Source organism: Myotis yumanensis, unplaced genomic scaffold (genome assembly GCF_028538775.1).
Source record: "Myotis yumanensis isolate MYYU_CA2020_CCGP unplaced genomic scaffold, mMyoYum1.0.hap1 SCAF_13, whole genome shotgun sequence".
In the NCBI taxonomy this organism is placed as follows: Eukaryota; Metazoa; Chordata; class Mammalia; order Chiroptera; family Vespertilionidae; genus Myotis; species Myotis yumanensis.
In genome coordinates, this window is record NW_027223764.1 from 44,664,558 (window position 1) to 44,687,932 (window position 23,375).

General features: G+C 41.1%; 1 protein-coding gene and 1 pseudogene across 2 annotated transcripts in view; both read left to right on the forward strand.

The window, feature by feature from the left end:
* Positions 1–23,375, forward strand: part of VCL (vinculin) — a 110,788-nt gene that overhangs the window by 74,311 nt on the left and 13,102 nt on the right. For both annotated transcript variants that reach the window (XM_070433033.1, XM_070433034.1), the window contains exons 7-15: positions 4,530–4,620; positions 5,426–5,573; positions 10,094–10,247; positions 10,981–11,156; positions 13,284–13,474; positions 15,043–15,242; positions 16,687–16,815; positions 20,387–20,536; positions 22,426–22,534. In XM_070433033.1, the coding sequence (XP_070289134.1) occupies positions 4,530–4,620; positions 5,426–5,573; positions 10,094–10,247; positions 10,981–11,156; positions 13,284–13,474; positions 15,043–15,242; positions 16,687–16,815; positions 20,387–20,536; positions 22,426–22,534 (1,348 nt within the window). The remainder of the gene's footprint in view (positions 1–4,529; positions 4,621–5,425; positions 5,574–10,093; positions 10,248–10,980; positions 11,157–13,283; positions 13,475–15,042; positions 15,243–16,686; positions 16,816–20,386; positions 20,537–22,425; positions 22,535–23,375) is intronic.
* Positions 15,408–15,531, forward strand: LOC139022252 (U4 spliceosomal RNA; annotated as a pseudogene).

The window sequence follows — 23,375 nt, forward strand, 5'->3', positions numbered from 1 at the left end:
AAAGATTTATCTCTTGGAGTTGGAGATCAGTAATTCATTCAGGCATTTATGATATTTTGTCCCCTCTCTGTGAACAGGAGAAAAGACCAAAATGTTAAAGGAATTGAAGTTTCCCTTCTGATCCAGGTGATCTCTAGTTGGTATTCTGATTGTGTGCTCATAGATGGCAAAGAGTTTTAGAGCTGGGGAGGTACCAGTAGTCTTAGAGATGGGGAGCTCAAACCTGTGAGGGTAACTTGCTTGAAGTCTCAGGGCTGGACAGCCTTCTGCCGTTGCTTAATGCAGTTTGTAAGATTTTATTCTACTGCCCAGTCTCTTCTTTCCAGAAACATCTTTGAGTAGGAAGAGTAGGATGGGGAGGTGTTCATGGAAAAAACGGAGAGTAGCTTGGGCAGTGAAAGAGAGGGGATCCTTAGTCCCATATTTACAGTTTTCAAGAGCCTGTGATTGCCGGACCTTACTTTCCTACCACAGTTCCTCTTGATTGTCTGTAAAAGGAACTCAGTGGTTCTTAGTACTATTCTGTGTTACTTAGTTCTAACTTGAAATTAAATTTCAGGACTGTTTCAGTTCCTGGGAATGTATGTAAGAAGGAGTTCTTTTAGGTTGTTCTTCCACCTCTTGGTATGTGGGAGGAGCGCCAAGGCACTGTGGTTTTTCGTTTAAAACATGAACTCATAAGAGTTTTACAGTAAAAGGGACCGTGGTGGGAGGGGACCAGCTGTTGCTGAAGCTGCGTGACTAGATCTGGCTGTTTTTACACCCACTCTTTAAAAAAAGAACCAAAGAACTCAGAGAAGAGATCATTGGAGACTTCTCTCTTTCCCAAATTTGAGATTTTACAGAGACGATATTCAAATGAAGATGCCGTTTTTTCTCTTCTGTGTCATACCCAGATTGTATCCTGGATACTTAGATTTACATGACAAGGTAAATCTGACTGAAGGCCTTGGGTACACAGTATGGTTGACCACAAGGGTTATGATTATTTCCATCCTTTATAAGTATATCTTTTTAAAAATATATTTTTATTGATTTCAGAGAGGAAGGGAGAAGGAGAGATAGAAACATCAGTGATGAGAGAGAATCATTGATTGGCTGCCTCCGTCATGCCCCCCATTGGGGACTGAGCCCATAACCCTTCAGTCTACAGGCTGACGCTCTATCCACTGAGCCAAACCAGCTAGGGTTATAAATATATCTTAACAGTGACTTACAGTCCCAATTGTTCAGTGAATTTGCTTTTATCACATACAGTGTTAACATACTTATGTTGCTTATGACAGAATTCTGTTGATCCCACAATAAACACTGCCCTTCAAAAGAAATATGTATGAGATTCTGGGAGATTTGAATATTTGTTCCCATAGACATTTTTGTTTTTAATAGCTATGGCATTAAAATGTATTGTGTTTAAAATGATGATTTAACATTTGCCCTATCCTAGAAAGAATTTAAGGTAGTCCTTTTAGTGACTTTTAAATCTCTAAAATTATCTAAAATTCACGCTACTAAAAACTTTGGTGACTAATTGAAATCCCCACTTTAAAAATGCAGCTTCATTCTAAATTTGCCATTGATTCTTTCTAGGGGGAAATGAGCATCTCTTAATTTTAATTAAACAATTTTTTTTTTATTGATTTCAGGGAGGAAGGGAGAGGGAGAGAGATAGAAACATCAGTGATGAGAGAGAATTATTGATCGGCTGCCTCCTGCACGCCTTCTACTGGGGATCAAGCCCTAAACTCGGGCATGTGCCCTGACTGAAAATGGAACTGTGACCTCCTGGTTCATAGGTTGATGCCCAACCACTGAGCCACACCTGCCAGGCTTAACTTTAACTTCTTGATGTCATATCTCCCACTGAGGAGAAAATTACTCACTTCCTGAGAATTAGAGTCTTTGCTTGAAGTGTGGTAGCCATTCACACTTTATTGGGGAGGGGGAAAAAGCAATGATATTTTAGGATAGTAGAGCAAGTCCAATTTTTTCCATTGTGTTTGAAATCATTTTTGGGCAATGGAGAATAAAAGCAGTCATCCAGGTTAGTGCGAGTTATTAATTTGATTCTAGAGCTTATTTCCTGGGCAGTACTAACCAAAGTCAAAATCGACACGGCAGAGATTGCTGAGTATTATAGGAGGTTAGTAGACTCTTTGGCAACTCTCTTTGTTAAAAGAAAAAAAGCCTTGAGCTTCATGTAATAGAAAATAATGACATTTGATGTTGATGAACCTGAGATCAAATTGGCTTTCTAGGACAGAAGAGCCCCTGTTTCCCAATTTGTAAAATTAAATTACATTTAAATTTGAGGTTCTGTGAAGTAATGAGGGAAAAATGCCTCCAACAACCTGGCATGCAGGAAGTGCTCAGTTAAAGTATTTCCTAAGTAGTAGCCCTTAAATGCTAGGATAGACACTAAAAAGTTTTCTGAACATTGTTTTCTCTTGAATTTAGATTTTTGAAATGTAATCAATATTATTCTCACCGAAAATAGGTGGAGAAATGGTTATTAATAGACTTTAAATTAATTATTTTTACATGGATGCAATATCTCTTCTTCAGGGAGTGCACATACTTTCTAGGTGAGAGCTTGTGAATTTTTAAAAAAAATCTGTCTCTAGACAAAGTCCTATAACTTGTGTTAGACACGGAAGGCTATCTAACTCTAAGGTTAGGAGATGCCTGAAATACTCTTTGAAAAGATATTGATTTGGGCCACACTAATTTGGAATTAAGCTAACGTGACCTTTGTCTTACTCTTGAAGGCAGGTTTGCTGCACAGGTGAAAGTAGAACGAGATAGAGGAGAAGCAGGCATTGAAACCATTTGAGAAGCAAAGCACTTTAAAAATGCCGCCTGTCTACGTGCATTAATCACAAATGGATATTTTGAAACAGATATTTTGAAACAGATCCACTCTGCCTCTTATTGGTAGATAGCTACCATAATTCCATATAACTTGATAATAAAACAAATTTATTTTCATTTTTTTCAGTAATTTAGTTCACTGCTCTGTAGTTATGGCTGAGAATTTGTTCTTAGAGCCAATGTTGCATCAGGAGAACAATCTGTATCTGTTTCGATGGGGGAAGGGGGTAATCCAAAGCTGAGAGCCCTATAATTTGAATGGGCATTTAGGAAAAGCTGAGATCAGGCTCCTGACCCTTTAAGCCAGTGGTTCTCAACCTTGGCTGCACATTAGAATCACCTGGGAATCTTTTTAAAATCCTGATTTCTAGGCCTCATCCTCCGGAAATTCTGTTTCTTTGTTATGGGGTGGGACCACAACATTAGTAACAAAGAAACAGAAGTTCCGGAGGATGAGGCCCAGAAGTCAGGATTTTAAAAAGATTCCCAGGTGATTCTAACATGCAGCCAAGGTTGAGAACCACTGCTGTAAGCCTTTGAGTGCGCCCAGCTCTTATTTGTGCTAGTGCCTGGTCTTGTTTGAATTGGAAGTGGGGGTGGGGAGATGCTCCTGGTGCCCCCGTGTGGAAAACAGGTGGTACAACACCTTTAAGAACCCAAGTTTTGCAGGACTGAAAATTGAAGTTAGGGATATGGGGTATTGCCTAGAATTTCAGAGGTTAACTCTGTGGTTTGGTGAATGAACGAAAGGGAGATAGGCTGTCTTTTAAAGTGTAAGAGACTTGAGAGATGGTTAGTCTGTCAATTGTGAGGATGGATACATGGGTATTGGTTATATTGTTCTGTGCATTTTTCTATATTTTAAAAACGTTATTAAAATATATGTGTATTTTTAAGTGACTAGTCTGTTGTTTCACCTTCTCATGCTATGTCCTGGGAGATCTTATGCTAATTTTGTTAGTCATTGTGAATCATGTTGTAAATATCCGTTGAGACCCACTTATTTCATCCTGCCTTTCTTCCAGGTCAGGGATGTAAGGGAGCTAAGGATGAGGAGTGGCAGGGAAGGCCGGAAAAATGCTTCTCTCTTGCATTACATTTAGTGGTTTATTTGTGGAATTAAAACTAAATTGCTTGATTAACAATTTTCATTTATTTTCCAACCAGTACTTCCAATTATTTTAGATTAATTTAATATAGTAAAACATTATCCAGTATGTGTGTATTTCAAAACAAGATGTAAAAGGACTGTGATTTGTGGCACCACATGCTAATGAAGCTTCCCCTGAGCTGAGTGGGAGGGCCTGGCAGAGCTGCAGTAGGTGAATGTTGACTAGTGGAAAGGCTGATACCGAGGCATGTGACAACAGGGCTTTTCCTGCTGCAGACATTAAGCATTTTTTGGCTTGAGCTGTCTTACCAGTTTTCACAGTTTAGCACTAGGGAGGTCAGCAAACAGTAGAATTAACGGAAGAGTTGCATGCAAGATGCTGCATTTTGGCAGAAATAAGCGTTATGGTGTGATGAGAATATTTTTAAGGCTTTGTAGGATTACCTTACCTCTAGTGTCTGTTAATGCTGTCACTTCTCTGTCTTACCTTGTGCCATGGTATCTCAATTTTTGCAAATGAAATAATTGTGGTATTTCTCTTCGAAAGGACACTGAAGCCATGAAGAGAGCATTGGCCTCCATAGATTCCAAACTGAACCAGGCCAAAGGTTGGCTCCGCGATCCCAGTGCCTCCGCAGGTAACCCCTCTGGTTGTACTTTTCAAGTAGATACAAGAAAAAGCTAAAAACCAAGCAGACAAAAGACAGTAATCTTCGAGGTTCTCATAATCCTGAGATAACTACTGCAACATTTTAGGGGCATATACCATTCAATTAGTTTTGACTAATTGAAGCGTTACTAGGTCTTAGAAGGATGGAGGACATAAACTAATCAACTCTTATCATGGGGAATAAACTGAGCCGAACTGGGCATTCTTCACAAAATTCTTGATTCACCACTTCCCTGAATCAGAAAGGTAATTATTTTGAATACAAGCTCTTCTCTTCTTATTCCCTTTGGGCATATTTCCGTTTATGTCAACAAAGTACTTAATTAAGCAGATGAAATAATGATGCCAATAAGAATTGGAAACCAAAGTTAGCTTATATAAAGATAAGCCCCAAATAGTTTATTGAGCTAGGCTTTATGGATTTTCTCATCTAATATTTATTCAGTTTTAGATAAACATTTGAATGAATGTGAAAAGCCTAATGGAGGTTGGAGGTGCTGAGTACAGTTAAATGGTTAGAGACTGTTTTCATCATCCATATTCTTACCACAAGCTGCTTTTTACCTCCAGATGGCGATGGTTCCAAGGATCTTTTTTAGCAGGATCTGTGGTTGTAGGGCACTGCTTGGCTATTAGCTATCAGATGTATTGTCTTCTGTTCATCTAGTCGTTTGAAAGCATCTGTTCTTTCATGAATGAAATGACTTGTAAAGCATCCTCTCTAAATAATTAATGTGTTAACAATGTAGATATTGAATCTCTCTTTATTTTAGGGGATGCTGGTGAGCAGGCCATCAGGCAGATCTTAGATGAAGCTGGAAAAGTTGGTGAACTCTGTGCAGGCAAAGAACGTAGAGAGATCCTGGGAACCTGCAAGATGCTAGGGCAGATGACTGACCAAGTGGCTGACCTCCGGGCCAGGTACAGTTCCTCCGCCCTTCCCAGAGCAGTAGTCGGTCATAGATAGTATCTCACTCCTGACGGATGATTCAGAAGCAAGTCTATTAATTTTACTGTGTTGTCTTTGGCTAACAAACAAAATGGTCATCATACTCTATTAATTCTTTGGAGAGTGACGTGAACTTTTCCTTCTTTAGCTTGGTCATTTCTAGGCTCTTTTAAGTTTCTGTTTCATCATTATTCATTTGGTTTCTTAATTCTTTCACCCAGCTCAAGTCTTGGCTTTTAGAACTTTTTCTCCTATAAATTAAATATATATACTTTGCTATTAAGAAAACTCAGTATAATATGTATGGTTTTTTGGGGGGGAACTCATACATAGAGTTAATGAAGTTCTAAAGGATCCTAATTGTTATGGAATTTTATAGTATGGACATTGGGAAAAAATTAAGTAACATGAGAAACTAGTATAGATGAAGTTTAATTTTGCTTCAAGAATGTCATGAAATACCTTTTTAAAAATATCTGTTAATGATTTCAGAGAGGAAGAGAGAGGGAGAGAGAGAGAGAAGCATGCATGTCCCTCACTGGAGATTGAGCCCCAAACCCAGGCATATGCCCTGACCGGGAATCAAACCGTGACCTCCTGGTTCATAGGTCAGGTTGTCATGAAATATCTTGAGATAATTGGAATGTGCAGGATTGCCATACAAACAGGCCTCAGAAACACTCTTTGACATATTGCACATCATTACACCCGGTCTCAAATATATTAACATAATAGACTTAAGAATACAGTTCTTTTTTTTTTTTTTAAATATATTTTTATTGATTTTTTTTTTACAGAGAGGAAGGGAGAGAGATAGAGAGTTAGAAACATCGATGAGAGAGAAACATCGATCAGCTGCCTCCTGCACACCTCCTACTGGGGATGTGCCCGCAACCAAGGTACATGCCCTTGACCGGAATCGAACCCGGGACCCTTCAGTCCGCAGGCCGACGCTCTATCCACTGAGCCAAACCAGTTAGGGCAAGGATACAGTTCTTAAAGGAGTAGTTCTTAACCTTTTTATGGACCAACATAATTTTTATAGTCCAATGAAAGCCATTAATCTCTACCTAAAAAGTGCATGTAAACAATATTACATATACTTTCCAGAGGTTCACTGATCCAGTGTGGCCTGGAAGCTCCAGGGGCTTCAGGTTAAGAGCCTCTACCTTGAAGGGGGTGGGGGAAGAAACAGCATGAATAAATGGTATCATTGAACTCAGTGAGCCTTTTTCTCTTGCTGCGAAGCAGTCTCCCCTGTCATGAGCATGACAAGAACTTCACAAAAAGGACAAAAAGAAGTTCTGTCCCCATTCGGAGAAATGCCAGAGCTTTTGATGAGATTCTGGCTCTTCTGATTTCTCACTGTTGGCTCTTTTGTCTGCAGCCTTTCACAGTGTGGTAGACAGTTTTCACTTGGAATTCTCAAGTACACAGTCGTATGTGCTCAGAGAAAGATGAATTTGAGCAAGAGAATGAGATAGTTGCTCCATGGGATCAACCATTAATCTGTTATGGGCCCAATTCACAGTGGAGCCTACAATATCCTTTCATGATGAAAGACTAGAAAGCTATCTCCCTATCATTCTTTCTTAAATATGCCTCACTGTTTAACATTTTAATGGCTGAAGCTCAGTAAGTTTCCTCATTGATATTCTCTGATTCTGTCACCTAGGGCTTCTAGTTGGTAAGTATATATTTTCCCCCCATGGGGACTCAATAAACTTTTATTTATTTATTTTTGTTAATCCTCACCCGAGCATATTTTTCCATTGATTTTTAAAGAGAGTGGAAGGGAGGGGAAGAGACAGAGAGAGAGAGAGAAACACCGATCTGAAAGAGACACATCATTTGGTTGCCTCCCACAGGAGCCCCGACCAGGGCCGGGGATCAAGCCTGCAACCGATGTACATGTCCTTGACATCGAACCCGCCCTTCAGTCTGTGGGCCGACGCTCTATCCACTGAGCCAAACCGGCTAGGCTAACCTTTACATTTTTAATGAAAAAAACGATATAACCCATAAGTATTTTTACTTTTTCAAAGTTGGACTCATACCAAAAAGGTTCCTCATCGTAAATTACTGGATTTAAAGAAAAAAAGCAGCCGAAACCGGTTTGGCTCAGTGGATAGAGTGTCAGCCTGCGGACTGAAAGGTCCCGGGTTCGATTCCGGTCAGGGGCATGTATCTGGGTTGCGGGCACATCCCCAGTGGGAGGTGTGCAGGAGGCAGCTGATCGATGTTTCTCTCTCATCGATGTTTCTGGCTCTCTATCTCTCTCCCTTCCTCTCTGTAAAAAATCAATAAAGTATATTTAAAAAAAAAGAAAGAAAAAAAGCAAATTAAATCATGACCAGTATATTCCTAAAAGTCTTGCACTCCTCTGCCATGTAAAGGGAAGCATCACTTATAAATACAAGTAAAAGGTATAAATACCTTTTATATACCTTGCAATAAATACTGAGTTTATACTTAAAGTATAGGTATACATGGAAATAAGATAAATTTATAAAGTGGGTAGAAAAATGAGTGGTGGATTCATACTATTATTAAAGGAAGCAAATATGTTTTGGATTTTATCCTAAAATCAGAAACTCAGGTTAGGACAACAAATCATCCCATTCTATCAAATGACAAATTTGTGACACTAACACTGAGCTTACCAGTCTGGGTAGATTGCAAAATCTGAGCTGGTAAAAAGAGGGAAAGTTTTACTGTGTTATGAGTTGGAAAGTGTCTACCAAGGGAAAAGAAGTTTCTACCAACTCAAATAATTTTTTTTTGGTAGTAGTACCATATCACTTCTTAGGAAAATAGCAAAATTAGTTCTTTAGAAATTTGATGGAAACAGTGGTTTCTCATCACTATGTGCTTTTTTCCCTCAGTACTATTTTTGATATTTATATATTGCATAGGAGTGGAAGGCAGATATTCAAGATTATCATTAGGTTCATTATAATAATAACTAGTGGCCTGGTGCATGAAATTCGTGCAGGGGGGGGGGGGGGGCGGGTGGTGTCCCTCAGCCCGGCCTGCACCCTCTCCAATCTGGGACCACTCGGGGGGATGTCCGACTGCTGGTTTAGGACATCCCTCTCTCAATCCAGGACCTCTGGCTCCTAACCGCTCACCTGCCTGCCTGCCTGCCTGATTGCCCCTAACCACACTGCCTGCCGGCCTGCTCGCCCCCAGCTGCCCCACCCCCCGCCGGCCTGCTCGCCCCCAACTACCACCCCCGCCGGCCTGCTCGCCCCCAACTACCACCCCCGCCAGCCTGATCACCCCCAACTGCCCTCTCCTTCTGGCCTGATCTCTCCTAACCACCTCTGCCTCGGCCCCACCACCATGGCTTTGTCTGGAAGGACGTCCAGAAGGTCTCCTGGTCTAATTAGCATATTACCCTTTTATTAGTATAGATAGAGGCCTGGTGCACTGGTGGGGGCCAGCTGGTTTACCCCGAAGGGGGTCCTGGATCAGGGTGGGAGTCCCCTTGGGGGGCGGGGCAGGCCTGGGCGAGGGGCCTGGAGCTGTTTGCAGGCCGGCCATGCCCCCATTGGAGTGGGGGTCCCCCCTGGGGGGCGTGGCCAGCCTGGGTGAGGGGCTGAGGGCCGTTTTCAGGCTGGCCACACACCCTTCAGGGTGGGGGTCCCCACTAGGGGGCATGGCCGGGCTGGGCAAGGGGCTGAGGGCCGTTTGGGGGTGGTTTGCAGGCCGGCCAAGCCCCCGGCTTTGTCTGGAAGGACGACCGGAAGGTCTTCAGAAGGTCTCCTGGTCTAATTAGCATATTACTCTTTTATTAGTATAGATGACAATTCAATAATATTAATAGTTATATATGTGTATTGCTCTATTACCAGAATGTTTTCAAATATTTTTTTGCTTGAAGCTACTTTGTTTGATAAGCAGGGCACCCCTCATTTTATAAGTTAGAAAACTAAAGCCCTAGAAGGTTACACATCACAAACACGGTTCCACAGGTACCAGGAGGCAGAATGTGAACACAGTTCTGTTTGGCCCCAGGGATGGTGTGCTCTCAGTAACACTACGCATGCTGCCTCCGGAAACAGTTTCACTGTGTGCTTGCCCATAAATAAGACAATCTAATGCGCTGTTTATTTCTAAAGCACACATTACTATGGTAACAAAACCCTCCATAGCAATAAGATCGCAGGCACATTTTCCCCCTGAAGTTTAGAGTTGATTATGTAATCCCCACCAAGAGGAGAATCATTACTATCAAAATTCTCAGGCCTGGTCTTTAAAATGGTTATGCAGCTCCACAAAGCTAATGTGTATTTTTAAAAACAAAGGAGAAAGTAGATGGTTTGGGTGTTTTGTTTATCTCTGTATTTTCTTGGGCTGTCTCAGACTTACTGAAGAAAAGGAAAAAGACAAGTGTGTTAGCAGAAATGACATGTCCTGTGTTTTTACTGACATTTTGCTGTTAAGTGTCTGAGAGGGTGCAATGACAGCATCTGTCTGTTTTGAGTAGAGGACAAGGAGCCTCGCCCGTGGCCATGCAGAAAGCCCAGCAGGTGTCTCAGGGTTTGGACGTGCTCACAGCCAAAGTGGAGAATGCCGCCCGCAAACTGGAGGCCATGACAAACTCAAAGCAGAGCATTGCGAAGAAGATCGATGCTGCTCAGGTAGTAGTGACGATTTTTAAGAGGGGTGGGAGATAAAAGAGAAAGAAATGTACCGTAAATATCCTCTATCTACCGCTCCCTTCTCCCCTCCCTCCCTCTCTTTCAGTTACTGTGGGTGGATAATGGATGTTTGTAAGTGATGATTAATTTCCAGCAGTTACCAATGATAACACCTCTCCTACTAACACAGGCTTAGACTAATATTTATGTATATTTTGATAAACATCTTAATTTTGAATACTTCAATTAGTTAATAGTAAGCACTCTGAATACCAAGAGAATCCCAGTTCCTGGTATAGATGACAGTGTATTAAAACTGTTCCTCTCAGAATCCACAGCTGTATTTGGTCACAGCAATGTTAAGGGTTAAGGTTTTCTGATACTAGTGTACTGTAAAAAGTTTGCATTTCATAGAGAAACACAAATGTTTGAGAAACCGAAGAATTAATAAGGTGTGACTAATTCAAAGATGAGATAAAGCTTGTAAGGATATTTTATTCTAATGACAAAGGGAAAAATTATTTTTTAAAAGATGAGGATGATTTGATTTTAACTGAGCGAGGAGTGTGTGTAAAACAATTATGATCAGCATTTCAAAAACCATTCCTGGTTGCCTTGTGATTGCTTGTGAAATGTTTCTGACAGCCTTGCTCAGGGTGCTGTGATGTGGCTTTTGGGTGGGTCACAGTGTGATGGGTCACAGTGTGCTGCTTTTCCACGTCTGTGTGTGTAGAACTGGCTGGCAGATCCAAACGGTGGACCAGAAGGAGAAGAACAGATTCGAGGGGCTTTGGCTGAAGCTCGAAAAATAGCAGACTTATGTGATGATCCTAAAGAGAGAGATGACATTCTACGTTCTCTTGGAGAAATCGCTGCTCTGACTTCTAAATTAGCAGACTTACGGAGACAGTATGTATTTAGTTGTTTAAGTTGCCCCTTTATCTCTCTCCTTTCCCCCTAAGCACATACACGATGCTCTTCACTGTGCTCTCATTGATTCTGTGTTATGTGACTAAGTTAGATATTACTCTGTTTTTGCATGGACACTATTGAAGTTTAATGACTTATTGCTGATCACATAGTTTTAAATTAATTAATGATGGTAAGAACTCCTTTTTTGAGATCTATATTTTCCATTTTTAAGGTAGGACTTTTTCTGCTAGGTAGTGTTTGTGACATATCTGTTTCCTGGGTATATTAATTATTGTATGTAGCTATGGAAATTAATTTTTGTATGTAGCTATGAAAAGTTTCCTGGGGTTAGAGGTGAATGGGGGGAGGAGTATGAAGATTTTTTCTTCCTTCCTGAGAAATGTTATTTCTTAAGTAGCAGTTACAAGAGATCCTTAAATACAGCTTCTCTTAAAGGCTTTCATGGCATCTACTATTTTTTTAAAAAGTTAGTTTAAAAATATATATTTTTTATTGATTTTATAGAGAGAGGAAGGGAGAGGGAATGGGAGAAACATTGATGTGACAGAAATATTGATCAGCTGCCTCCTGCATGCCCCCTCCTGGGGATAGGTCTGAAACCCAGGCATGTGCCCTGACTGGGGATCGAACCAGTTACCTTTTGGTGCCTGGGACTATGCCCAAGCAACTGAGGCACCTAGCCAGGGCAATGGCACCTACTTTAATTATATAAGAAGAAGTGTTGCTTTTTTCCTTTTAATAGATGTTTTACTCTCTTAAAGATAAAATTTGTAGCACATGCTAAAAGAACAGATTCAGCGTCAAAAGTATAAGTTGTTTCTTTCCTATGTCAGCCCTCCAGCTACTTCCCTAGGGATAACCATAGTCAAGTATCTTGTGAGATTCTGTTTTTCATGTTGCATTTCCTGCTCTTCCCTGGGAGCTTGCCTAACCCTTTTCCATTGAGAGATGCTTTAGCATTCTCTCAAGTCTCACACTAACTAAGGGGGCACTGTTGGCTGAGAAAGCAGACTCTTGCCTAGGATCATGAGGTAGGAAGTGGGTGGGAGCAGGGTAGACATACTTTAGGCAGGAGGTTGTGATAGAGATCAATTGAGGTAACAGCTGAAATTTTATTGTAAATCAAGCCCAGTCATTTGAGGATCTCTTCGTTAGGCCCAAGTTTTGAATTATTTAGGTTAGGAAAATGCATAATTTGACATTTGTAAAATATAATGTCTATATAGTTAGGTCAATGATCATTAAAATTAGCCCATTGTTATAGTCTGTTTACATTCATTAGATTTTAAAATATTCAAAATTGGAGACTCTATTCTTAGCACCCTAACACAAGTCCATATATATAACAGGCACTCATTAGTGTTTCTTAATAATAAGGAAAGAATTAACGGTAATGGTGATACAACAGATCTATTACTATATCATACATATCATACATATATATGTACATATATATATACATATACATACACATACATCAACGTGCCTTTATAGGTAATTCGGTATAGCCTATTGCTCCTAGGCTACAAGAGTGTACAGCATATTACTATACAAAACAACATGAGATTAAATTAAGCACAAGAGTAAATGATACGATCAAGAGATGCAGTAAATATGATATGTATGAGGCTGCTGCCAGCGAAACAAGGCATACTGTTTTATAGCAAACTTTTTTTAATGCTTTTTTTTTTTTTTTAAAACTACTACTAGTTCTATAACTACTTCAACTACTACTACACAACAAGTATGGATACTTGGGCCCACCTAGTTCCTCAGGGAACTAGTATTTTCAGAGATGACAGGCTGAAGGGATAGCTTACGCAGTGATGCAGTGACGACTGATTGAGCTCAGCTTACCAATGGGTGTTCTTCATTGAGCTAAACTGATCCAAACTTATATTTATTATCTTAACTGGGACAAAACTATCTGAATTTAGGTGATTAATTTCTTATTTAAGGGCCAAATAGATAAACTACTCTTCTTTCAAACCAAGTTCATAATTATTAGCAATTTGACATCTCATTAGCATTTGTATCAGCAATTACATCATCGCAATGTAAATAGTGTCTGTGTGGGACAGAAAGGCTGTTTTTTCTCTGCAGGGGGAAAGGAGATTCCCCAGAGGCCCGAGCATTGGCCAAGCAGGTGGCCACTGCCCTACAGAACTTGCAGTCCAAAACCAATAGGACTGTGGCCAATAGCAGACCCGCCAAAGCAGCGGTCCACCTTGAGGGCAAGATTGAGCAAGCACAGCGGTGGATTGATAATCCCACAGTGGACGACCGAGGAGTCGGTAAGGCCATCAGTGCACTTAACCATGTTCAGACTGGGCTCAGTGAAAATAGGCGAGTTGTTGATAGAGATCCTGTATCATCTGTAATTAAGTGCAGAAGGGCTTCTTAGCCACTGGTGAGTGAGTCATTCTACAGTAACTCCATTTCCAATGTAGCTGATAAGATGTCTGTGATTTAATCAAGAAGCATTAGTGAATAAGTAATTTTGCTATGGGCAAATAGAAAGGTCCTCAGATTGGGAGTGCAGTTTTGAACTAATTATTTTCAGTCTATGTATACTTCCATTTTACCGTGTTTCTGTTACAAGAGTCCTTAGAAAGTACACAGTTAAATATAATTTTTGAAAATAGTAATAGACACTTAACTACCAAGGTTATTTTCAGTTAGGAGGGCTTCTTTATCATATAGTCACTAGTGGAATTAATAACCTGAAATTTTCACTTCTGGGAGATTTTAGGAATGGATTTATAAGAATTTAGGTCATATTATGACAACAAGCGCCGCTGAAGCTGAAAGAGCTGTTTACTTCATTTGCTGTATTCATTGGATAAAAAGATAAATTTTTAAATTGGCGATTCCCAGTGTTGGGGAATCAGGCAGATATATAATTTATTGGTGAAAGAATAAATTGGTTAATAGCAAACTTTCTGAATGACAATCTGGTATTATGTGTTAAGAGCTTCAAAAAAGTTCATACCCATTGACTCAACAATCAGACTTCTAGGAATTTACTCTAATTAGAGGTGTTTCTAAGGAGTTACATACAAGAATGTATATAAACAGAGTAAATGTTAAATAATAAGTAAATGGCCAACTAATTATGGTTAGTATTATAAAATATTACATAGATTTTAGATCATGATTTTTGAAGAATATTTAATGATGTGGACAATGCTCATCTATATATATAAAAGCCTAAGTGACTGTTAACGACCAAATGACTGGAACGACCAGAATGACCAGATGACTGGCCAGTAGCTTTAACGTGCACTGACCCAGACCTTGCTTCTGGGGCCCTGACAGCCCCGAATCTGGTCCACCCACACCCTAGACCCAGACAGGAGGAAAGTGGGAGGAGGGAGCCCGATTCCTCGCGGAATCGGCCGTTGGTTAGCTTGCTGCTGAGGCCAACCTCTCATGGTCCCTCCCCCTGGCAGGCCAGCCCTCCTGATCAGCCCCAATCACCAGCCAGGTGGAGGGACCCACCTGTGCACAAATTCGTGCACTGAGCCTCTAGTGCTAAATAAAAAGAAGCAGCGAATAAAAGTTAATGTATAGTATGACTTCTGTTTTGTAAAGGAGAAATGTATGTGAAATGTGTATGTGCAGAGGAACATGCAATGCATTAAAAACACCAGATGGATATGTTCAAATATCTCAATCTGTGAGTGATGGATTATGAGTGGTTTAACTATTAGTTATACTTTTCTGTACTTCCCCAATTTTTTCTATTTTTTAGAGGGGAAAACTCAATAAATATTATTATTAAAAAATAAACAACTTACCAGATGGCACTGCAGTTGCCCTCTCAGTCTTTGTGAGTTTCATTGTTTTCCTCTCGGTCCAGGTCAGGCTGCCATCCGAGGGCTCGTGGCCGAAGGGCATCGTCTGGCTAATGTCATGATGGGGCCATATCGCCAAGATCTTCTTGCAAAGTGTGACAGAGTGGACCAGCTGACCGCCCAGCTGGCTGACCTGGCTGCCAGAGGGGAAGGGGAAAGTCCCCAGGCGAGAGCGCTGGCATCTCAGCTCCAGGACTCCTTAAAGGTAGAACTCAGGAACACAAAGCATTTCCTTTCTTATGCTTACTTACTGAAAAACGAGGGAAGGAGAATTTTTAAAAATATATAATTCTTTAGTCTAGGGAAAATGAAAAGAGTGTGACCAAGGAAGTAAGGAAATTCAGAGCTTATTAGGAAATAGCTCACCAGTTGCTTTGCGCAGTGGCAGTATCGTAGCTAATGAGGTATATCTGAGGCGCCATTATTGCTCATTAAAAAGCTCTCCAGTGGGTGACAGCAACTAAAGTTGTGTTTACCGTTTTACTCAGTCGAGAGCTATTTTGTGATATTTGCTTTATCCATGTGACACTTGTACTTTTCAGTCAATATTTATCTTCAAAGGGACTCCTTTTTTAAACAAGTAAGTTTATTTAAAAGAAAACTTTCTAATAATCTTGAAATTGTGAGCTTGATGAGCTACTTATATTTTCTCTAATATTCTTTTTTAAAAATATGTTTTTATTGATTTTAGAGAGAGTAAAAGGAAGAGGGAAAGAAAGAGAGAGAGAAACATCGATGAAAGAGAAACATCTCTTGGCTGCCTCCTGCACACCCCCTACTGGGGATCCAGCCCACAACCTGGGCATGTGCCCTGAGAGGGAATTGAACCAGCGACCCCTTGGTGCATGAAACAACACTCAATCCACTAAGCCACACTGGCCAGGCTTCTCTAATATTCTTTAAAAGAAACACATAATTATTAAAATAAAAATATTATTTTATATAACATTTAAAATTATCTCAGGTATCACCAGCCAGTACATGCCACCCACCTTGAGAAACTGGGGTGATTGAGACTCTTTGGGTAAATATAGAAAACTTAGATTGGACTGAGTGTGATAACTGTGTGAAAAGAGCATTTGATGACTTCTGAGAATTCTGTTCTTTAGAAATGGATACATGCATTGGTTATCAATTATTTCTAGAAACTCAATTGAAAAAAAAAAGTATAAAAATATTCCCATTCTCGATTTCTTTCCTCTTAATGTAAGAAAATGCTTAGAAATTTGACACTGCCTCCACAAATCACTCTTTATAGTTACTGCAGTCCTTATCAGGCCCCTGCAGCATTGGGAATGGTGAGGAATTCTCTCTCTCCCAGGCCGCCTTTGGGCTCAACCCCATCATTCTCAGTACCATTTCTTAGAGGCCACCAAGAAAGGAAGTAAGATTTCTTGATTGGGTAGAACAGTCTCTAGGGAACTGTGGGCCAAGTTTTACCTCTTCTACTACACACTAATTGTCTAGAAGGCAGGATTCATATCTTATACCTGTTTCATGCTAGCTCAGTATAGTTGATACTCAACAGCTGTTTATTGAATAAAAGACTAAATGAATAAATGAATGAATGTGTCAGTGAAGTGAAGACATTGGCAGATGTGCTTTTTAGATATTTTTGGAAATTTTAATTTGTAAATAATGTTTTTAAGGATCTGAAAGCCCAGATGCAGGAGGCCATGACTCAGGAGGTGTCAGATGTTTTCAGCGATACCACAACTCCCATCAAGCTGTTGGCTGTGGCGGCCACTGCACCTCCTGATGCACCCAATAGGGAAGAGGTGAGTATCTAAAGTCTTCCATTTCTTCTGTTGCTCAACCACACACACACACACACACACACACACACACACATTTATTTATTAATGATTTGTTTGTAAAGGTAAAATGTGTTTATATTGTACATCAGGTTGGGATACTGTGGGTGAAGGGTGGAAGGATAGAAGAGGGAAGGTCCTGCCACCTCTTCTTTCAGTCACCAAGTGTATCAGTTAAGAATGTCTTTAGGACATGTCTTTAGTTGTAAGTAGTAGGAAACCTGACCATCAGAGATGCAAACAAATGGGTTTTTATTTTCATCACATAAAAAGAGGCGTGGAGGTAGGTAGCATTGGTATTGATTGAGCAGCTTGACACCATGAAAGCTGGTATCTCTGTGATTTTCTTGGGTCTTTTCTTCATGGTGTGAGATTGCTGTTGCAACCCTAGTCATCATGTTCAAGGCAAGTAAGAAATGAGGGATGGGAGTACTCCTGTCGCAACCACCCCTCTCTTAAGGTGCTCTGTTCTCAACACAGAAATCAGGGTGACCTTTTAAATCATTTGATGTCATTCTTCTACTCAAATCCTTCTGATGACTTCTCCCTGACCCAGAATGAGGCCAAAGTCCTTAGAACAGTAAAGTCGGTGATGTGCTGGTAGACTAGTTCTGCAGGAAAAATCCCCCAAAACAAAAAGCTCTGATTTGTAATGTTTGTTGTTTCCATGATGTAAATACTCCTATCCTGGCTGTTGCAATGTGAAGTCACGGAAGGCACAGTTGGGAAGAGATGGGCACATGGTTCTGGTGAGCTGGCGTGAGCCTCAGCACACCACTGCATCTAGTCCCCCTTCTACTCTGACCTTAGGTGGTACCACTCTTCTGCCTCATGCTCTTCTGTCGACATTGAGCTCCTTGCATTGTATTCCAGTATTCCTTGTTTATGTTTACATGTTCTAGCTTTGGGGCCTTTGTATTTGTTCTCTCATCTTCCTACATAGATCACTATCTGATACACGTATTATTCATTCATGATTTTCAGCTTTCCTCTGGGTCATCACCTACAATGGCAATCCCACGTCCACTCCTGGGGATTTCCTAATCTTCATATCCCACTTTTCCCCTTAGTGTTTATCAGCATTTGACATATTTACCTTATTTTTTTGTGTGTCTATCTCCCTCACATTAGCATGAAATTCCATCTGGGCAGGGAATGTGTTTTGTTATTACTTTATTCCCAGTCTTAGAACAATGCATGGCACAGAGTTGGGAACGAATGACTGACTTATTGACTGACTGAATGAATGAAGTAAAGGCTGTCCTAGGGATCTTCCAGGAGACTTTGCTTATGTCTCATTGGCTAGAACTCTGTCACATGGCTACCCCAGATGCAAAGGAATCTAGGAAAGCAAGTATTTGGTTCTAGCATCTAGTATTAGCAGCAAAGGAAAAGGGGTTAGGTCAGGCACCCAAGACAATGCAGAACTGGTGGGTGAAGGTTTGTGTTACTATTTGTTAAAGACCCCCATTTTTTTCTCCAGGCTAGGTTACTGGACGTTTATAAAGCTCATGGTCCCCTCAGGCTGGGATGATTTATTATCATTTTTATTTCAGACATCTCTGGGTTTTATGCTAGTAGATCTAACTACTGTGCCTGCTGGTCCTCTCCACCTAGATGTTTCATAGATACCTTAGCATGTTATCCTTCTGTTCTCTCTCTCTCGGAAATTTGCGAGTCACCATTGACTGTTTCCTCCCCATCATCTTCCCACATCAGTAAATTAAGACAAGCTATTTTGATTTCACAATTATTTCTTGAATCCTTTCCATTTTCCACTCATGTTGCCACAGCTCTAGTTCTGAACCTTGTCCCCTGCTGCTGTATGGCTGGCTGCTCAGCTCTGGTTGGTCTTCCTTGAATCAGTCACTAGGCCACCAATAAAATAAAAATACATATCTGACCCTAATATTTTCCTGCTTAAACTCTCAGTGGACCTTCCCTTTCACAGAGGAGAAAGCCAGACCACTATAATCTATATACCGATTTTCTACCAACCCCTCCCTGCCTCACAGACCATGCCCCAGCAATGCCTGATTGCTTATAATTTCCTGAATACTCTGTCCTTTCTTCCTTCCATGTCTTTGTTCTTTCTATCTCTCTGCCTAATTATCTTCTTTCTTAGTGTTTTTCAGTTAATTCCTATTTATCTTTGACCCCATTATCCTTTACTTCATGGATAGATTAAATGCCTTTCCTTTTACTTCCATGATATCAGTGCTTAACTTTATTATTACTGCACATGGCACACTCTATTATGAATATCTACTTATGGGCCTTTTTTACCCCACTGGAATGTGAGGTACTTGAGATGCAGAAATTTTGTTTTATTCGTCTTTGTATCTTCAGCACCTACTCCAGTGTCTGGCACATAGTATGTGCTGGGTAAATTTTGATTGAGTGACAAGAACAGCAAGTGAAGCAGTCAGTTTAATCAGAGGGAGCAGCAGACATGGGCTGGGGTCGAGATGATCAACCAACGTTGGCAGAAGCCCTGTAGATCTAGGGTGTGGGAGACCAGCCAAGGAAAGAAACAAGGACTGAGGCCAGGTGAAGGAGACTCGGAGATCAGAGATTTAGGTAGAGATTTTGAGCATTAAAAGGCAAGAACCCAGGTAGCTGAGTCCATACAAGAGGCCAGATTGGGGAAGAGACTTGATTGGGTAAACCCAGAATGCTGGCAATGAGATGGGAGCCTGCGAGTGAACCTGGAGACCTGTAGATTGCCTGCCAGAACCAGAGCTGCTCTCCAAGTGTGGGCAGGTAGACCCCAGGGAAGGCAAAGAAGAGGACGATTCTGCTGGGCAATTTCTGACATGCTCTGTGCAGTGTAAACCTGACCAATGACAGAAGATCCTTTGTCACTTTATCTAAGTTAAATCATCCCCTTCATAGTATGCAACCTTGCATAATATCTGTGTCAAAAGAGAAGTTGACTTTTTTTAAAATGTGAGAGCTGAAAGAACAATTCGGTAGATTGTTTTGCACTTGGGATAATAAAAGTCAGCGTCCTTACCCCTGGGTCAGGCCTGATTGTGAGCCAGCTATCATTTCTCCTGTGGAGGTCAGGGCAGAGTTTTTACAACATTAATGGTAACTGATCTAGGAGGGATGCTGGCCTCAGGCGCTGGAGCTCGGTTTAAGACTCTGTGGATCTTCTTGCCTTTTAATATACCCAGCAACCTGCACTGGAGCCTGGAGTGGGTTTGTCTGTCTTCTTCAAACTAGGATAAGCCTTTTGAGAACGGGGATTATTTAAATCTTTACATTCTGTGAACCCCTCATTACAGACGACACAGAGCCGAATGTTCTGTTTGTCCTTGGTAAGCACTGATTGAACGGGAATTCATGGGCGTGTGATGTAGCAAGGCCAGGACTTGGCGTTGACTACCGTGTTGCTCACTAGGGTGTGATGTCATCTCTGAAGTCTTTGCTCGAGTAGTTGCTGCCTCTACTTAAAGAGAGACTCTTTCTTAGGCTGCCAGACCCATTTTATTTAAGTAAATTTTCTTAACGCCTTTGTTCATTCTTCAAGGTGTTTGACGAGAGGGCAGCGAACTTTGAGAACCATTCAGGAAGGCTTGGTGCCACGGCCGAGAAGGCAGCTGCTGTTGGAACTGCTAATAAGTCAGCGGTGGAAGGCATTCAGGCTTCAGTGAAGACAGCCCGGGAACTCACGCCCCAGGTTGACTTTTGCTCACTTTTCATCATTTCAGCCTCACCTTACAGTACTCAGTAATGAAGGTTAATTACAGGACAGTCTCCATACATTTTGAGCATTTACTGTAAAATGTTATGAAGAAAACACATACCCACCATATCAAAATTGTTTTTGTATTGCTTGAATTTTTTACAATGATAATAGATTAGTTTTGAAAGTAGAAAAAATTATAAAGTCCCCCCCCCCCCCCCCTTTCCCTACACACACTCATTCTCACTTAGAGAAATATTCGGATAATCTTGGGAGCTTACTTTGTTTTGATTTTAGAGCTTATGCCTTTTCCCATATCCCTTGGAGGGATTAAAGAAAAAGTCATTTGTATCCATAACTTGTTTTCTTTTTTCTAATTAATCATATAACCAAAATATAGCTAGTATGCTGTAAGCAGTATACTGGAAGAGTGGGAACAAAAGAAAACAAATTGGACCCAAATTAAAGTTCTAACAGGTAATAGGTGTTCTTAAAAATATCAATTCAGCATCATTTAGTGTGATGTTTGTGTGTTTTTCCTTCTAAGCAAATTATAGAAAACTCATTACTAGTTTTTCATTCGTTTACTCAGCAGATATTTGCTGAGTGCCTCTGATGCATTAGGAGCTGGGCTGGGCTTTGGTGCGAACTTACAGGGAGAGACGGGGAAATAAGCATGTCTTTTAATTGTTCAACTTTTGCCCAAATGGCATGTTAACAAGTTTCATTCTCTTGAAAAGTCACACTTCTCCAACTTTTAAAAAACATCCATAAAATATGAACGTCTAATTTTCTTTAAAAACTTCCATGAGATATGGAATATAAAGCATAATAGGTTTTCTGTATAAAAATAAGATTTCTAAAAAAGAGAAACAGAAAACTAGACTTCAGACACCATCTTTGGAGCAAGGACTTTGGAGACAGATCTGGACAGGGAATCTTCTGTGCCCTTGAGTTTCATCATCTGTAAAATGGAGATAATTCTGTCCTAATGGATTGTCCGGGGGGTGGGGGGTTGGGGGGAAGGGGGTGGTAAGAGGATGAGTGTGCAGCCTGTAACTTACAACTTACCGCATGCTCAATAGACGTTAGTCCCTTCCCCCAGTGCCATCGGTGACTGCGTGGGAGCTCTCGAGCCAGTCACTTAAGTTTTCTGAGTCTTGGCTTTTGCAACTATAAAATGAGAAAGTACCTGTCCTGTCTCTGGCACAAGGTTGTGAGGGTTTAGTAAGATAATAGTTCTGAAAGCACTTTGTTAACTGTAGACAGTTTTTGTGAATATTCATCAATGAGTTTTGAGTAGTGTTTAGTATCTTTTTCTTTCTTTTTTAAAAAAATGCTTTTATTTATTTATTTAAAATGTTTTGTTTGTTTTTTTAATGGATTTTTAGAGAGGAAGGGAGAGGGAGATAGAAATATCAATGAAAGAGAAACATCAACATCAACTGGCTGCCTCCTGCATGCCCTCTGTTGGGGATTGAGCATGAAACCCAGGCATGTGCCCTGCCCGGGAATTGAACCAATGACCTCTGGGTGCACGGGTCAACACTCACCGACTGAGCCACGGTGGCTGGGCAGTATCTTTTTCAGTGGTGCTTTTGAAGATGAAGGGCTTAATAGCCCTTTTGTGTATATTTTGAGGTATCAACTGAACACCCATTTACTTTGTCACTTTTTAAATTTCTTAAAATCAGGCTGTGAGAGGAAAACCTTTTGCCTGGGGAGCTATTTATGAGACCAAACCTAATGTGTTCAGGCTGAGAGACCTCCTGATTTTTGGCTTTATACTGCCACCTGCAGGGAGAGAGGAGAAGGCTTCACTGAGGGCTCGTATTGGAGTGGAAGGGTGCTCTGATGTTTAAAGGTGGTTTTGTCATTGCCAGGTCGTCTCCGCTGCTCGCATCCTGCTCAGGAATCCTGGAAACCAAGCTGCTTACGAACATTTTGAGACTATGAAGAACCAGTGGATCGATAATGTTGAAAAAATGACAGGTAGAGTTGTGTGCAGAGTCCTTGTCTAATCCATGGAGTGAGTCCTGAGAAACCTGAGCGGGACCGGTTGTGTTTCTCAGCTGTAATTGGATAAAGGGACGGTCATGTGCTCGACAGTGTACTTGGCCCTGATTAAGGCTGAGCAGCGGCGGCTTCTCATTCAAGCCTTGCAACTTTGTCTGAAGAGAGACTCTTTGAGTCCCTTTTATTTTAATGCCGCCCTCCCGGTGTGATGTTCATTGTTGCAGCTCCTATCTTCTCTTTGAATAGTGTCTTTGCTCGGTCTGAGCCAGAGTTCGGTTTCAGAGGCCGGGAGGCGGTGTTTGTGGATACAGTAAGTGTCCCTGTCATTTTCAGTGGGTTCACATTTCAAGGAACCACAATAGCTACCATTTAATACAACTTGTCTCAGAGTTTCCTCCAACTTATCAACTACGTCGTTTTTGAAAAAAAGGAGACAGCAACACCTCCAGACCTGTGCCTGCGCAGTGGAAGTGGCACCTCGGAGTCTTCTTCACTCAGTGGAGGGAGGGATAGGCGAGGAGGGAAGAGACGGATGTAGGCTCCCTGCCGCCCTGCAGAGCCTGCTGTGACGGGGTGCGGGGTCCGTAGCAGCCAGAGATGAAAGTGGAGCTGCTGAGGTGCCTGAAGAGAGGTAACAGACACGAGAAGCAGGCTGTGAGGGTTATTGGAGTCCTCCTGTGGCTCAGCTGGGCCACTACACGCTGCCAACAAGCAACAGATGGCTGGGGAGTAAGATGGGAGGGAGAAAACGTTAGTAACAGATAATGTGGCGAAGGTTTCCGACGCAATCCTTGTTTCCTCCCGAAGCCGTCGCAGT